The sequence below is a fragment of the Polypterus senegalus genome, chromosome 7 (assembly GCF_016835505.1).
Source record: "Polypterus senegalus isolate Bchr_013 chromosome 7, ASM1683550v1, whole genome shotgun sequence".
Lineage (NCBI taxonomy): Eukaryota > Metazoa > Chordata > Cladistia > Polypteriformes > Polypteridae > Polypterus > Polypterus senegalus.
In genome coordinates this window covers 32,705,171-32,722,955 of record NC_053160.1, presented here as the reverse complement: position 1 = coordinate 32,722,955, position 17,785 = coordinate 32,705,171, and the positions used below count along the sequence as shown (strand labels likewise).

The following is a 17,785-nucleotide window of genomic DNA, read 5'->3' as shown; positions in this document are numbered from 1 at the left end:
ATCACAAAGTTGCTTCCGCAAGACCGCGTTAGCTGCGGAGCTCAGCTCAGAGCGAAATGAAGTGAATGAAATGAGGTGAATGGAAGGGGAGATGATGATGTGACTCCCCCACCCGCCTTAACTGTCAATCCCCCCCACAAACACAGTCTTTCGTAATTTGCATAAGCACAGTCCCTTACCAGCAATTTTAACTTAGTTACAAAGTGATCAAAACTCTCATTTATACCCTGCGTCCTCTCATTAAACTTGTATCAGGCGAATATCGTATTAGTCGTAGGCATGACAAACGCCAGCGGCAGCCTATGAACTTAATTTAAACTTTAGGTTTACACCGTACTTTGTTTCCGAAGTAGCTGCACTCGTGAATATGCTTGTATGCGTCACTGTGCATGACAAACAGCAGCGGGAGTGTGTTTATAAACTTAATTTAAACTTACAGTTTACACCGTGCTTTGTTTCCGCAGTAGCTGCACTTATGAATATGCTTGTATGCGTCACTCGTTCGCTTCTTATTGTTTCGCTGCCTTCTCAATTGTATAATGCATGTTTTCTTCAGCGCTGTTTGGAGCTCCTCCTTGTTTTCTACATATTGCGTTCACAGTCAGTTCACGTGATTACGTGGAAGGCGTGATGACGCAACACGCAACTCTGCATCCCACGGCAATCGAGTTGCAGTCTATTACAGTATATGGAAAAAAAATAGGTTCTAGTTATGACCATTACGCGTAGAATTTCGAAATGAAACCTGCCCAACTTTTGTAAGTAAGCTGTAAGAGTGAGTCTGCCAAATTTCAGCCTTCTACCTACACGGGAAGTTGGAGAATTAGTAATGAGTGAGTCAGTGAGGGCTTTGCCTTTTATTAGTATAGATTTAAGTATAGAGATGCACTATATTACCAAAAGTATTGGGACACCCCTCCAAATCATTGAATCCAGGTGTTCCAATCACTTCCATGGCCACAGGTGTATAAATTCAAATATCTAGCCATGCCGACTGCTTCTACAAACATTTGTGAAGGAATGGGTCACTCTCAGGAGCTCAGTGAATTCAAGCGTGGTACCGTGATAAGATGCCACCTGTGCAATAAGTACATTCGTGAAATTTCTTCGCTACTTAATTTTCCACGGTCAACTGTTAGTGGTATTATAACAAAGTGGAAGCAATTGGGAACAACAGCAACTCAGCCACGAAGTGGTAGGCCACATAAAATCACAGAGTGGGGACTGTGCATGCTGAGGCGCACAGTGTGCAGAAGTCCCCAACTTTCTGCAGAGTCAGGCTCTGCAGACCTCCAAACTTCGTGTGGCCTCCAGATTAGCTCAAGAACAATGCATAGAGAGCTTCATGGAATGGGTTTCCATGGCCGACCAGCTGCATCCAAGCCTTGCATCAGCAAGTGCAATGCAAAGCATTGGACGCAGTGGTGTAAAGCACACTGCCACTGGACTCTAGTTTGGCAATCCAATGGACAAGTGTGGATTTGGCGGTTGCCAGGAGAATGGTTCTTGCCTGACTACTTTGTGCCAAGTGTAAAGTTTGGTGGGGGGGATTATGGTGTGGGGTTGTTTTTCAGGAGTTGGGCTTGGCCACTTGGTTCCAGTTAAAGGAACTCTTAATGCTTCCGCATACAAAGCCATTTTGAACAATTTCATGCTCCCAACTTTGTGGGAACCGTTTGGGGATGGCCCCTGTTACAACATGACTGCGCACCAGTGCACTAAGTAAGGTTTATAAAAAATTGGGTGAGCGAGTTTGGTGTGGATGAACTTGACTGGTCTGCACAGAGCCCTAACTTCAACCCAACAGAACACCTTTGGGATAAATTAGATCGGAGACTGTAAGCCAGGCCTTCTCATCCAACATCAGTGCCTGACCTCACAAATGCTCTTCTGGAAGAATAGTCAAAAATTCCCATAAACACACTCCAAAACCTTGTGGAAAACCTTCCCAGAAGAGTTGAAGCTGTTATAGCTGCAAAGGGTGGGCCAACTCCATACTAAAGCCTATGTATTAAGAATTGGATGTTATTAAAGTTCATGTGTGTGTAAAGGCAGGCGTCACAATAATTTTGGCATTATAGTGTGTGTGTATATATGTATATATACTGTATATATATCGTATTTTATTGTTGAATCCTAACATTACTGCCTCATTTAATTAGCTGAGGATATTGTCCTTATATACATTTGAAGAGTAGTTGTGATCAGGTTTTTCCATATAAGGCAAAGCAACTCTTGAGGTTTGCTGAGGCACATTATCATGAAAGTAATATCTTTTTATCTAATTACATTTTAAAGAACTAGCTATCCCATTGTGCATTTTTGTTGGAAGCAGTAGAAGCTGTATTTGCTGCTAATCTCTTTATTAAATACCATTCTTCAGGTGTTTAATAATGAATTTCTAAGTTGATGGGCTGATTTTGTTTGTCATGTAGGGTGTGCCGTATTGTCCTCAGTATTGGTTTGCATATTATATTGCCATTGAAGCACATGAATTCTGACTTGGAATGTTCGTTATTGTATGGTGTCACTATTTTATACAGTATATGGTTAGTTATTAAATTGTAATGAATGTAACAGATTCATGCTGTATTGGTTGATAAGCTTTTTGAAAGGTAAAATTTGATCCATTTTAAATCCTAATGTACACTACATTAAGGCATATCTTTTAAATTGGTAGTCTGACACATTCTACATGGTACAACAACAACAGCACAACAACAATAACAACAACATTTATTTATATAGCACATTTTCATACAAGAAAAAATGTAGCTCAAAGTGCTTTACAAAATGAAGAATAGAAAAATAGAAGACAAAATAAAAATAAGTCAACATTAATTAACATAGAATAAGTAAGGTCCGATGGCCAGGGTGGACAGAAAAAAAACTCCAGACGGCTGGAGAAAAAAAATAAAATCTGCAGGGATTCCAGACCAAGAGACCTACCATGCATTTTTAAATTGAGTAACTTTCTATTTGATCAATCAAATTTCCCAAAAAATTTTCTGAAACAGACTTTCAGGATTTTACATGATACAGTACAATAACCTCCCGTTTAAGTACGCACCCGTTTAAGTATGCATCCCGGTTAAGTAGGCATATTTTTCCCTAAAATTCTGGGTTCAAGATTTATTAGTTAAACATGTCATGAATCGTCATTTGGCAAAGGTTTTGAAGTTTCTTGAGTTTGGCTTTGAGGGAGACAGCCCGGATCTTGCTCTGAAATGATTCAAACGATTTCTTAAGATCATCCAACTTTGAACTTCAGAGCAGAGCAGCTGATCCTTGATGTTGAGAACCTGCTTGTAAAGGGATTCGAACCCCTGAAATACAACTCCACTTTCTAAACCGGCATTCAGGTCTTGAGGATCAACGTCGTCATCATCATCATCCATCACTGTTTCAACAAGTTTCATCGACTCCAAAAGCTCTTCAACATCTTCCAATACCGCAGCAGCATATTCTTCGTTGTTCTTGTCATCAACGTGAACGAAGTCCTCCAGTTCTGATGGAGTGATAGATAAATTCAATGTTTCCAAAGCCTTCGCAACTTCGGTGCCCACATCTTCAACATTGCTATCAGCCTCCAGTTCTGGTTCTAAAGTCATTAGTTCGGCCTTGACGAAAGCATTTTTGATAGAGCTTGGCAAAACAGAATCCCAGGCTTCTTTCACATAACTTGCAGCATCGAGCAGGTGCGCTGGGTTCCCGTAAAAGACTCCTGCAGCACCTCGTCACAATCTTCGCCCCTGATCTTTCTTTCGACTTTTCGCCTCCTCATCAAGTTCGTAAAAGTCAAGAACATCCTTGAGATACAAATATTTGTATCGCTTTTTCAGAGCTGTGATTATTCCCATGTCACAAGGCTGTTTCCAGCTTGTACAATTCGGGGGAAAGAAAACTATCCGAATATTGTCACGTTCAAATGCTTCAAAATGTCCCGGAGCGTTGTCCATCAGCAATAGAACTCGACATCCTGTTCGCTTTTTTCACTTCTGGAAAAAACACCTCATTGAACCACTTCCAACAGTTTTCCACATCCATCCAAGCTTTCGCTTGATTAAAAATAAGGAACTGGCCAATTTTGGTCCTTAACACAAGCTGGTTCTTTGGGTTTTCTGATCAAAGCGCAAGGAATTTTGTGAGTTCCGGTTGCGTTGGCGCAAACGATCAGAGAAACTCGATCTTTCGCTTTCTTTTTGCCTCTGGTGGTTGAGATATCCTCGTCTGGCATAAGAAAACTATATCTCGGAAGCAATCGAAAAAACAAGCCAGTCTCGTCCATGTTATAGACATTTTCAGGGTCATATTGTGTAATCGCGTAAAGGTTTTCTAAAGCAGCTAGCAATTCCGGATCGTTCTTGCTGACTTCTGCTCCCTCTCCGTGAAGGAGCATCTTCTGCAATCCACGCCGAACTCTGAATAGACTTAACAATTCCCAAAATGCCTTAAAATCTGATTCTGGAATTGAGCTTTTCGCTTTGGCAATGGCGAGGGATGGCGATACAGGAAGGCTGGCATGACGCATGCTTTTCGATCCAGACATAAAGCATGTCTTCAAGCTCCGTAAATCGTCCAACTGAAGCTCGAAAAGTCTTCTCCTTAACATTTTCAGTCAACAGGGCAGATCATTCTTGGATCGCTTCACGAGTCTCCCAAATTTTTCGGATAGCGCCTTCACTAACCTTGTACTCCTGCGCTATGGCCCTCTTACTGGGAGCAGACGTTTTACTTAGCTTCAAGATGATTTTGCAGCGTTGAGACTCATTGAGACGCTTGCCATTTGGTTTCTTTGACATTGTAGCGAAATGCAAGCTATTTGGGAGTGGCAGCTAAGTATTCTTAAACTTTGCAGGTTCAAGTTGCGTTTGGGAGTGGCCAACCTAAAATACGCACCTACCGGCTAAGTACGCACAAACTTCGCAGGTTCAAGTTGCGTACTTAAGCAGGAGACTACTGTATCATGTCATGTTATTTACTAACACGCTTAATCAGGACCTAAGTTGGTTTGGGTTTGGGCTGGAACCTATCCTAGCCAGTATAGTGAACAAGGCAAGAACAAACCTGGACAGGGTGCCAGTCCATCGCAGGGTGAAGGCATATACACATAAACACACTCACACTAGGGAATCCATTCCCAGATGGGTTTACCCATTCCCGTGAATTTGGGAATCCCACATGTCATTCCCGGGAATCCCGAGTTCCAGGGGATGACACAGTGCACGGGCATCTCACATGTGAACGGTTTTAGAACAACCAACACTTATTTTAATAAAACTAATGCAATATGTTGACATCAATAAAAGACTAACCTTATCTACAAGCAGTTCACACTGTCATATAAGCACATGTAACTAGTTCAGGGGTGCCCACACGTTTTTGGCTTGCGAGCTACTTTTAAAATGACCAGGTCGAAATGATCTACCTACATTAAAAGTGCTATATATATATATATATATTGCATAGTTTTACTGTCAGATAATGCAAAGAGTACGCGACACGTGTTTCGCCCTAATTCTGGGCTCATCAGGCGTACACATTCACTGGACCCCCTCTCATGGAACAAACCTTGGATGTCAGCGTCGAAGCCTCTTTACGTTGCGCCATGGCATGTGGTTCGTTTATTTGACAGCATGTAGATCGTGCTAATTACATTCATGGCATTCATAGTCTGAATCACAATCTGATTGTATGGGTGCATGTGGGATGACCAGTGTGTTAGAAGAAAAGAGATCTCAGACTGGCCACCCTGTATGTCAATCAAGTGGCAAATGCCATAGGGAGGATATATGATAGACTAATATTTAAAAAAAAAAATTTTTGAATGCAACGCGATCTACCTGCACTACCTTTCCGATCTACTGGTCAATTGCAATCGAAGTATTGGGCACCCCGATATAGTTGCTGTAATAAGAGCGCAGAAAGCAAAACGTGTCCAGTGTGCGGTCACCCAGGCAAGAGCGCACCTTCGTGCAGAGTACGCCAGCTGCTGAGAAAGCACGCTGTACCTCCAATGAAGTAGGCGGCATAGTCATTAGATACTGATACACTTGTACTAAACAACGCCCGTGCTTGCCGTTGCTCTGAAACACCACCATTTCAGCTTTTACTGATGCTTCCAGTTTCTTGTCATCATTCTGTGATGGCAAGTTTCTTGGCACAGATAATGCGGATGCAACAGGCTGATGCATTGCAATTTTAAGTTGTGTTCAAAGCTGTTGTTTGACAGACGTCAATGAAGTCTGCCCTGTCCTGGCATTTGTGAGCTGCAGAGTGCAGACTCTTCCCAGTCCACAAGTCTTAGTGGGAGCCAGGAGACTGAAGACTGCTGCTGGTCTGTTGTTGACTGAATTAATCGGCAACACACTACACTGTGGGCCAAAAAACCATGCCACTTAATTATTTTCAACTATAACTCTCTTATTTCTTGATCGATTTTTACACTTTTACGCACTATTTATGCAAGCTTGGCTGATCCCGGTTTCCCGTGAATTACAGCAGTTTTGAAAAATGTCCGGGAATCCCGCGCTGCCGGTAATCGGGAGCCCAGGAATGTATTCCCTAACTCACACAGCAGAGTCAATTTAGCATCACCAATTTACCTAATATGCATGTCTTTTGACAGTGGGAGGAAACCCATGCAGACATGGGGAGAGTATGTAAACTCAATGCAGGTACATGAACCCGGGTGTCGTCACTGCGAAGCAGCAGCACCACCATGTCACCCCATAAAGTACTATGATCCTAAAAATTGTTTGTCATATTTGTATTTGTATGTGCAATTTTGTCTCCAAAGAGATCAACCATCATTGCTCATTACTATTGATCATGTGTGTGATTTTTTTAATTTAAATAAATATATTCTTATAAATTTGCCATGCAGATGATCTTTTTTTTCAGCACCCAATGATGCTTTGCAAGACATCATATAGCTATAACAACCATATACAGAAATTTCACATGTATATACTGTAAGTGTACTTCACCTCACATTTTATGTTTGTTAAATTGTCTCTATCCAGTGGGTACTCCAGCAGGATTTGCATCCCATGTGTGTTTAAAAAAACCTTGCACTGTTTTCATTTGATGGGTTGTTGACCTTAGTGAGAATATTATGAGTACTGCTACAAAACATATATCACTGGTCTCTGTGATCTCATGCCACATGGGTAATTTTGTATGCCTGTCGAATGCATGCACTGTAGCTTCAAATGAAAGGTTTATTACAATTTAAAAGGGTTTCTGTCTTCTTGATGGATGAAAAAGTGGGAAGCATCTGCATAGATCAGAAACGAAAACGATGTTTCAACTGCGTGGACCTGTGACTTAAAACAATGAGACAAGTAGGTTCCATGCCGTCTCCTTTTAGTACTGACAATGTGTGCCCTGAAGACTGAAACCTCATGAGCACAATAATATATATTATTTATCTTATTGCTAATTTGTGGTTTTCTTTTCATCTGCATATTTTGTTTCTTGAGGCTCCATAATCCAGTAGTTAGTGCTGCTGCTTCATAGCTCAGGTCATATTTTTGGCCACAATAATCGGTTGAACATATTTGGTAGACACTTCCCTAGCCCACAAGGACACTTAAAAGTCCATTGCACCATTATAATCCATTCAATCCTAGTTCAGTTTCTCCTTCATCCTTCACTTCAGTGCATTTCGTCGAGTTTGTTCTTTAACATTTCCATGATTTCACCTAACAGCAAAACAAACTCTGCAAGTTTTGCGCATCACCAGTGCTCATAGTGGTTTATTTAATCTGTATAGTTTAGTTCATATATTCAATATAATTATGTTAGCTGTAAAACCCAAACAACTGTTCATTGATGCTTCCCTGTCGTTCATATTGTTCCTATCAGTGTCATTCATCCTATTGCATGTCATTTTTCTATATTGTTCCATAAGATTCCCTAAGATTAGATGATATTTCAATTTCCCAGAAATATCAGTTGTGCATATTATTGTAAAAGGGTTTGGTGTCGAATTACCACCAGGAAGTTTTTTCTGCTCTGAGCTCCTATATGATATGTAAATGTATTTTCAGACTTTGATAGGTATGTTAGCTTCCTTTTTCTTAATTGAATTAGTCTGTAAACTGTGCCGATACATATATACAGGGGTCACAACTGCAGCTATTTCCATTTTTTCCAGAGCACAGATATAAACATGCCTCTAAAGGATACCTTATTTTTTCATAATCATGGTATATATTATTTGCTATGCAAAAGTGTGTTCTAAGTGAAGGTGTTTTTTTTTTTTTTTAATTTTTTAAAATGCTTTGTCTGTTGTAGAAGCTTACAGTGTGGACCTATGGAACCCAAAGCCTTCTAAATTACCAGAAATTTGAAGTAGCAATGGTAGTCGATTTAAGAAAGCATGCCTTCCTCGTTCATGAGGCATACCTGTAATAATGGAAGGAAACTAGACATAGTCATTTTATCGTGGATTCTTAGTCCAATTTTTTCGTGGTAAGGATATGTTACTTGCTCTTTTGTGTGTTTGCAACAGCTGGGTAGTTATTACAAAGCTACACCCCCAAATATTACAATCTGTGTAGTGTAAGTGACAGTGTAATAAAAAGAGCACATAGGAGTTTAATTGTACTTTGTACAAATAACAGTACATCTCAATCGAACTGATTTCACTATATTGTGTTTTCAATAAAAGCCTTAGATTTTTGAAAGAGGTAAGACACTTTTGCAGTATCATGCCTTCCACACACAAAATAAAAGATACATCACAAACCCATTATGGATTTTTTTATGCATAATGAGTGTCTCTTGGTGATAATATGGGATGGTCCAGATCTAATTATGCAGTTTTCATTATGCTATAAATTATTGAGTTTATTACATAGAAAATCACCCAAAAAATCCCGGACCATCGAGAAGTGTGTGAACTGGCGACATGAAGAATCGTCTTTGTGCTGAACTAGAATCATCCCCGCATAAATCAAAGTCATCCAGACGATCTGGATCTGCATAATTAGATCTGGAACACCCTGTATAGTATTAGAAAAACTGGGCACTATGGTTTTCAGTGAGTAAATTCACTGACCCTGATGCCAGCCACTATGTAAATACATGCAAAATCAATGTAGAACCTTGTGCTGTGAGGATGGAATATCAACCAACTCTGCTATGTTAAAATATCTGTATTGAACTTAATAAGCTCCAACTTAATTAAACTTATACTGTATCTGTATTGAACTTAATAAACTTCACCTTAATTAAACATAGATGAATTGGCGTTACTAAATTGGATCTACGGTGTGTGTGTGCATTCACTCTGTGAACTGGGATTATTCCTGCCTTGTGTCCGATGCTTGCTGCGATAGGGTCCATCTGGATTGCAATCCTCCCCTGGATAAGCAGGTTAGGAAGATGGATGGTTGGATGTACAGTATGCATGGCTTCAAATGGGGTAGTACGCAGCAATATGCCGTACCAGCTTTCTTCCATTCAAGCTCTAGATGCATGCCTATAATATTTGTTCCATTCTTGTCACTTCTTTCACAGCTATGTAAGCTCAATAGTCTGTTTTTTCTTTTTTATAATGTTATTGATTGTATTAAAATCAAATAAAATTCCATACAAATAACTGAAGTTTTACAAAAAAAAAGAAAGGTTCTCTTTCTGAAGTGCATGCATGCTTTTTCAATCCAGATGGAGCAAGCATTATCTTTCTGACAGTAAGAGAATATGGCATATCATAAGTGTGATTTTTTTTGGTGTGCTAATGTCTAGCTGTCTGAATATCACAACAATGGTTTGCTTTTTGATTTTCCCTTCTTAAAATAATGTGAATAGTCTGTTTTACAATATGTGTGCAATCTCAAGATGTGGACCAATACTCAATAATATTTTTGGCTTGAAAAATTGATGTATTTGGTAAGTTTTGAGGCTTTTCTATCATGTATGGATGTGGGGTTCCATAGAGCCCTTTCTTAGTTGAAAGAACTGACAGTGTTTTTTTAAAAATCATAAAAATGGCCTTACTTTAGACCACAGTTTTATATTGCCAATTAATATATTCCATGATTGTGAAATTCTACATGAAAAATGCCAGATTTGTCCTATAAAACTAGATAGATAGATAGATAGATAGATACTTTATTAATCCCAAGGGGAAATTCACATAATCCAGCAGCAGTATACTGATATAAAGAAAGTCGTATACGGAGCTGCTGGAAAGGCTGCCACTCGGAACTAAAAGCATCTAGTACAATAAATTTGTTGTCTTGTGCTGTAGCTTTTTGTTCTTTCTCAACACATTTTGAAATAAGGTAACATACTGTATTTAGTATACCTGATTTAATCATAAACCAATATATGAAAACTATATATTGTGTTTTTAAGACAATCTTTACACTCATTGTAATTTTGCTATTGCCATATAGAAAGTGATCTGAACCATTTTTAAGTAAGTCCTGAGCATTTTGTTTAAAACTACTAATGCCTGGTGGGATGCTTATTATTAAGTTTTTCTTTTGCATCTAAACCTTTAATCTTCAATGGTTAAGCAGCAACATTTCACATTCATTTTTTTGTGATTATCTCTTTCATATTTTTCAGCTCAGATTTTCTTTCTTACACACTGTGCAGTGTAACCATATAGTATGCACAGTTACCTTATAATATCACCTTATAATTATGATAGTATCACTGCTACATCCCTACATGTACAGTCAGTTTTTCCTAGATGTGCAAGATGTATTATTTCAAATTGTATCCTTGGATTAAGAATTTATTTGTAAGTGCATTCTATTTGAAGTTTACAAAAATGTTGATGATTTTTTCCTGGTTTATGCAGGTGCCTTCTCATACCCGGAAAGAAAGTTTAGATGTTCGTGGTTGTGGCTCCATTTATGTGAATGAAGCTGCCTTTCAGATGTCACTGAATAACCACCCAGAGTCCAGTACCTCTGTACCCTCCGATACTTCCAGTGTTCATAATAGTTTGAACTCCCTGATTGCAGAAGCCAACAACATTGTAAGTGATCACAGAACTGAATACCTTTACCAACCACAAATTTCCTACAATGCAAATGCTTGGCCATCATGTACCCAGCAGTGGATACCCACTCATCCAGTCACTCCACTAAGAGGAGACCTAGCAGGACCTAACAACGGTAGGATTACCATTTTTCTTGTTTTGTTCTTCTAAATTTTGCCACTAAAGATAATATATTAATAACTAAGTGCAAGATTTGGGATAATGTTGTCATTTATTAGTCCAAGTCGTGAACTTGCTTAATTTAATTTTAGGGTCGGGGAATTGGAGCCCAGTCCCTCATTGGATGAGATGATAAGTTTTCATTGAAGACACTTTAAGTTAGACATAACATTTTATTGATAAGAAATAATTTTTACAAAAAATGTTCATAGATACATAGTCCTGCATTCAGATCGAAAACAGTTTCACTGTCTGTGAGGAATTTTATGTTCTCCCTATGTCTGCATGGTGTTTCCCTGGTGTATTCCAGTTTTTGTCCCACATTACAGTGGGGGTCACGGATCATAAAGCACATTTGACTTTGGACTAAATTCTCGTATAGCAAATGCTATTTGGGCTTGGCTCCACCTTAATGAAAGACACTTCGCTCACACACTCATGCACACACACGTCTCACACACTTTTATAGATCCTGGGGATCTTTCCCTTTGGATCTTCCCCTTTTGCTCCGAGTGCTGCTTTGGAGCCTTGCTTTTGAAGGGAAGACTTACCACTTAAGCAGGTTGTAAACACTGATTTGACGGAGTAAATTTAATTTTTGCAGGTAGGATTTCACCCCAGTGTAACAGGAAATGAACATGTGAACTTTGAAAAACAAGAGACTGTATGTTCCGTCAAACCCTCTTTTTTAACTAATATCTAAGCTGTCCTAGTATCTCATCCAGATACTTCTTAAAGGTTTTCAAAGTTTTCGCTTTAACTACACAGCTTAGTAGTTTGTTCAAGATTCACAGAACATTTTGTAAAAACAAGTGCTTCCTAGCTTCAGTCCTAAATGCACTTTTCCTTAATTTCCACTCGTTTCTTTGAGTACATGATTCACTCTTAAGTTGCAAGAGTTCTGCTTGATGCAGTTTTTCAATGCTTTTGAGAATTTTGAAGACCTGAATTCGGTCCACATGCTGTCTTCCTCTGCTTGAGACTAAAAAAATTTAGTTGTCTAACTCTGTCAGAATAGGACATGCCTTTAAACTGTGGCATGCATTTGGCTGCTCTCCTCTGCACAGCTTCAAGTGCTGCCATGCCTTTCTTGTAGTGTTATGAGCAGAACTACACACAATACTCCAGATTTCTCACTAGTGTATTATATAGTCTAGACATAGGTTATACTGAACAGTTTTTACAATATACCTACCATTTTATCTTTACCTGCCTTTTTAATAGCTCTTTCATTGCTTAGATGATGAAAATGATGTGTCATCTTAAACCATTGTGTCTCACACCTTGTTTTTATAGTTACCCATGTTTAGCACTTTGCAATTTTCAATAATAAACTACATTTCCCAAATGTTCACCCAGTTCTTAAGCTTGTCCAAGTCTTTTCGAATAATTTTTGTTCCCTCCTCAGGCAAATGAAGGAGTTCATTGGTGTGGGATTATTGTGCACACACACGCTCCTGTCATCTCCTGACAGCTAATTTGTGGAGTTAAGCATATGTATAGCATGCAATCAAGTGAGAAGTATTAAACAAACATTATTGATATACAGTATACAGGGTGAGTCAAAATTATGTTAACATTTGAATGGCGGAAACAATTTATTGAAAAAACATACTTCATATGTGAAAGATGATTTACAGGAATGTCTCAACCTGTTTGCCATCATGTTCAACATACAAAAACCAACAAACAACAGTACTATTTAAAGCCTGGACACACATTTCGCATGGAATACATAATACCAAAGTCCATATTATGTCCTTCAGGTCATTGATATCTTGTACTTTCCTGCTATACACTCACTCCTTCACCATACCTCATAACCAGAAATCACATGTTGTCAAATCAGGGGAGCGTGGAGGCCATGGAGGCAAATTAATTAAGTACGGGCAAAATGCGGTGGTGCAAGGTCTTGTGTTAAGATTCGCCTTATTGTTTTTTGCCGAATCCCTGTTTCCAAACTACACCGCCTGGTCGATTTTGATGGACTCTGCAATATGGCTTGCTGCACAACAGCAATGTTCAATTCACTTCTACCTGTTCTGGGCTGTCCCGCATTTCCTCGGTAGTTGTCTGCTACTGATCCAGTCTTCACAAACTTTTCATAGACACAATAAATTGTTAAATGGCTTGGCGGGTTTCGTCCTGCAGATCATTCCGCAAACTTCTGACGAACTACAGTCTGCAAACGATATACTTCCATTAAGTTTGCAACCACTCTTCTTTGTTCTAGTGTTAATCTGTCATCCATGGTATATGTCTATCTGCAGAAAAAAAATAATCCATTAGTGTTAACATAATTTTTACTCACCCTGTAATTAATCTTGCATGCGTTTAATCCACCCAGTTTAGGGTCACGGAGAGCCAGTGATTATTACCGCAGCACTGGGTGTACTTTGCTTTTGTGCAACAAGTCTAGCTGCAAAAATATGGAATACAAATGATGCCAATGAGAAATGTACTTTTTGGATGGTGTGAAAAAAAAAAATTAGAAAAGAGATGGCTAGGAGGTGTCTAGGAAAAGTAAATGAAGGACAAGTACTGCACTCTGGTAGCATTGAAGCACACATGCACAACCTAAAATATCTGTGGTGCCCAGCTCATCCCTTGTTGCACAGTTTGATCATTGCCTGCCCTCGTACCATGAACAGTAAACAGTGAAACTGTAACATGTAAAAAAAATAAGTTTTAAAAAAATCCATGCTAGGTATTTATTTATCTTTGGCACAGAGAATAATTCCAGATGCATAGATAGGTTGGCACCAACTTTCTAGTTTGTATAGCAAATAAATCCTTTCAATAATTATTCCTGTTAATGGAATTTTCCAGTGATGTTATTAATCTGGTTCACTCAGTACTGGCCTCCTCCAGGCGTAGGAGCAATCTGCATTTGTGTTTAATAAAAAGGCAGTGTAGTTATCAAAGTCATTGTATGTATTGACTCGAAATAAGCCACAAGGTGGGAGACCTTGAGGCAAGTTCTCACAAAGCCTTAGACAAGCTTTCTCACTGAATGTAAGAATATTGTAAGGTATGCAGATGACTTCTTTGATCTCACAAAAGTTATGACAGTTAAATAAATCGAAACTGCCTCAGGTGATTTTTTAGTCATTTTTTTTGTACTGAGAAAGTACCGTCATTGTATCCTGATTCTTTCGTTTTCCAGAAGGCTTAAGAAACTTCCTTGTATATTTTGAATAGGTGATTGTTGATTTTGTTGTTTTATTCATGGCTCAGAAAATAAGGATTAAATTGCTGATATAACAAAAATGTTATGATAGGAGATGATCTGTTCCAGTGATTATTCTAAGGATTAAGTGAACTGTGAACTGTTTTTAATTTAATTTGTATATGTTACACAACTCTCAGGATGATAAAATTGGATACTTTAAGCAAAAGGAAATTATACCTCAAAAGTTGTTGGGACTCACTCTAGAGTGGTTGAGAAATGTAATTTTATTTGCCAATTGCACATATGCAGTGTTTTTATTAACACGGTAATTAGCATATAAACAGCATTAATATCTTGTAAAGTAAAAACATTGCACTTCTGTTTACAGTTAGCCCTGTCACTAGTCCATAGTTATCATAATCCATATTCCCACACAGAACATGAGTAAATTTTATTGTACACCTGGACAGGACCTGTTTCATAAAAATGTAATTAACTTTTTCAAATGAAGAAATCCGTGAAGAAATTCAGATTAGAAGATGGTGCAGTAATATACATAAGATATTTTCCTTTGTCTTGCAAAATCTATCAACCAGTAAGGCCTGCATAATGACATGTAAAAAGTTCAATAATTTAATTTTGTATTCAGATCTGGAATGGACTTTAATAATAAAGTCCCTCAATCTTTGCTAAGAAAAGGAATATTTTTATTATTTTTTAATTCAAGTTTTCATTTGTAAAACTGCTCACAATTGGCTCCTGCCTTGTACCTTTAGCTGCCTGCATTGATGTAAATCCCTGCAATTCAGACAAAAAAAAATAATGAAATTTGTAAAACAAACAAAATGTAAATAAAACCAAAAATAATTAAATACGTTTGACTACTTTTCTCCAGTACAGTATATTTTGCATATTTCAGTGGTGGGTTAATTTGAAAGAACAGAGAATTAGAGACGGAATAGTCTGTCCTTGCATTTATTTTTGAACCGTTTTAATTCAACACTGGTTCAAAAGGGGCAGAGCTCATCATGGCAGAAACAGGCCCAAAGTGAGAATAAATTCTAAATGTGTGCATAGTAAATCACAGGGCACAATAAAGCACACACCTACATGCACTCAGATCAGGCCAATTCTGAGTCAATTAATTGAACATGCATGCCTGTGGGATTTTGGATAAAAACCAAGGTACTTAGAGAAGAATTCATGTAGATATGGGTTATGTTCAGACATCACACAGACTGTGAACAGGATTTGAACCTAGTGGTCTGAACTTTTACCAGTTGTAACCACTATGTCACCTTGGAACAGGAAAATATTCAGTGGCAGGTATGAGTGCATTTCAAAAACAGTCATGTGATATCTTTTGTGAAGCTTTATAATGCACAGTTTTGTTTTTTGTTTTTTTTTTTGTATCCTATAAACACCTGTCCTTTTATTCATATAAGGGATGTGGATGCTCAAAATGAGTCCCAGGTGTGCTGTTCTTTGAAATCAAGTGTTATGTTGTAATAAAGCATGAGACTAAAAGGCGAGCTTTGATCACTCTCATTACTGAAAAGAAATGCTTTCACAAAGCCAAAAAAATAAGACATAACAGTAGTTATTTAGAAACAGTTCTTTGTGCTTCTTTACATGTGATTGAAATGTATCTTAAATTATTTCCTGTTGGATTATTTTTTTCTTAAATTATACAGTAAATATTTCATATATATCATCTATTAAGTAGGCTGTACATTAATATTTTGTGCAATTCCAATAAAAATGTTACCTTTAAGTTGCATTTTTCTTAGCGTAGCCTAATATATGTAGTTCTTCAATGCGTCGGTCATTGTAGTTTCACTGTGTTCAGTTGTTCCTGTGTTACTAACCCAAGGTGACATTGAAAGTAGTCAACATTTTGTTACATTTGTGCCTCTTTTCCTTGCAGATATCAGTGGACATATGTTTGATGCAAGCCAATCCATGCCTGGACAAAGTGTTGCATCAAGTTTAAGTCAACAGTTTTCACAGTCTTCAGCAGTTAAATTACAGATCAATCAACAGACATACATCAGTGTGGAACCAGAAAATGGACTAGATGGGAGTGAAGAAAATATTGTTTACCTCTGATAGTCTTTGCTGAGAAATAAGACTGTTTTCTTACACTTTGTAATTTCAACTTGATTGATGTTTATGGGAAATATTTATACATCTTAAGAATACTAGTTTACTTCTATAAATAATTGTAACTCTTGTAAGTATGTGTGTGTGTGCATATATATATATTTACATATTACATGTTTGTATGTATGTATTAATGAATGTGTGTGTATATATATAGAGAGAGAAAGAGAGAGCTTCTTTGTGCTGTGAATGACTGGCATGTTCAGATTTCATTCTTTTGTCATCTTGTATTGAAATGCTAATACATCAGATAGCCAAGGATCTACCTAATTGCAAAAATACAGTACACTGTAAATGTGTGATATTAAATTGGAATCAGGTTAAAAAATTGAAATATTTTCAAACTTGCTGCTTGTAATACTATTTTTGACCTGGTTCTCTTTTCACATCTATCTTTCATTTATCTAAAATATTATGAACACACTTTTAACTTGACGTCAATTCCTTTTGATTTTTCACAATTCTAAGTGGCTAATCACAGTCACAAAGTTTTCAGGAAAATGTAACAACAAACACTTGAAGCAAAACATCTTATCATATATGCATGTATATATGTGTATTTGTGTGTCTGTATGTATCAATGTCTAGTTCTGGAACTGTAAAAAAAGCTTTCAAATAAGTACTAAATTCTATGTATATACTGGTTGTTTTTTGAGCAGCTTTTATGTCTAAACTGTATGAAAGTTAGTACAGAATAGGCCAACCCATGCCTTAGAGTGTTTAATACTCAGTGAGAAATACACATCTAACTATTGCACCTGATGATGTCAAGTAACCATTAAGAACTAGTAATGCCTTTGTATTTATACCTCCTTGTCACATTTTCTATTTCTCTGGGCAGTTAATTGTCTGAACAACCATGTCTATCAAAGCCATTGCTTTAATTTATGCTTCATTGGTTTCATGCTGAAATATGCATTGTGATGTTATGTAATTTTGTCTATTGTTACCATTTGCTGGAACTCTTTTTTTAATAGGCAAGCACTAAATAATGCAAGTGTCGCCATCAACATTTTTTAAAGGTAGGAATGGAGTATGGTCCATGTGCCAAGTGCACTAGAATTGTGTCAAGATTTTTCTTGTGGCTGTTGGTTCACTCCTTGCCTGTACTCCATTTAAAAAAAATGAGCAATATTAATATAATTCTGTTCATTTAAAGTGCCTTATGATAGTTTTGCACTATACCTTCATCTTTCTGTTACCAGACTAGGTTTTACTCTATAATCAGTTTTCCTTTTGACGGCTCTTATTAACTTTAATTCCAG

General features: G+C 37.6%; 1 protein-coding gene across 5 annotated transcripts in view; it reads left to right on the top strand.

Annotated features, from left to right (window-relative positions):
• The window catches only part of arhgef28a (Rho guanine nucleotide exchange factor (GEF) 28a), a 255,985-nt gene extending 238,824 nt beyond the window's left edge, over window positions 1–17,161 (top strand). For all 5 annotated transcript variants that reach the window (XM_039758444.1, XM_039758443.1, XM_039758447.1 and 2 more), the window contains 2 exons: window positions 10,823–11,141; window positions 16,285–17,161. In XM_039758444.1, the coding sequence (XP_039614378.1) occupies window positions 10,823–11,141; window positions 16,285–16,466 (501 nt within the window). In that variant the 3' untranslated portion in view covers window positions 16,467–17,161. The remainder of the gene's footprint in view (window positions 1–10,822; window positions 11,142–16,284) is intronic.
• Window positions 17,162–17,785: the final 624 nt, after the last annotated feature.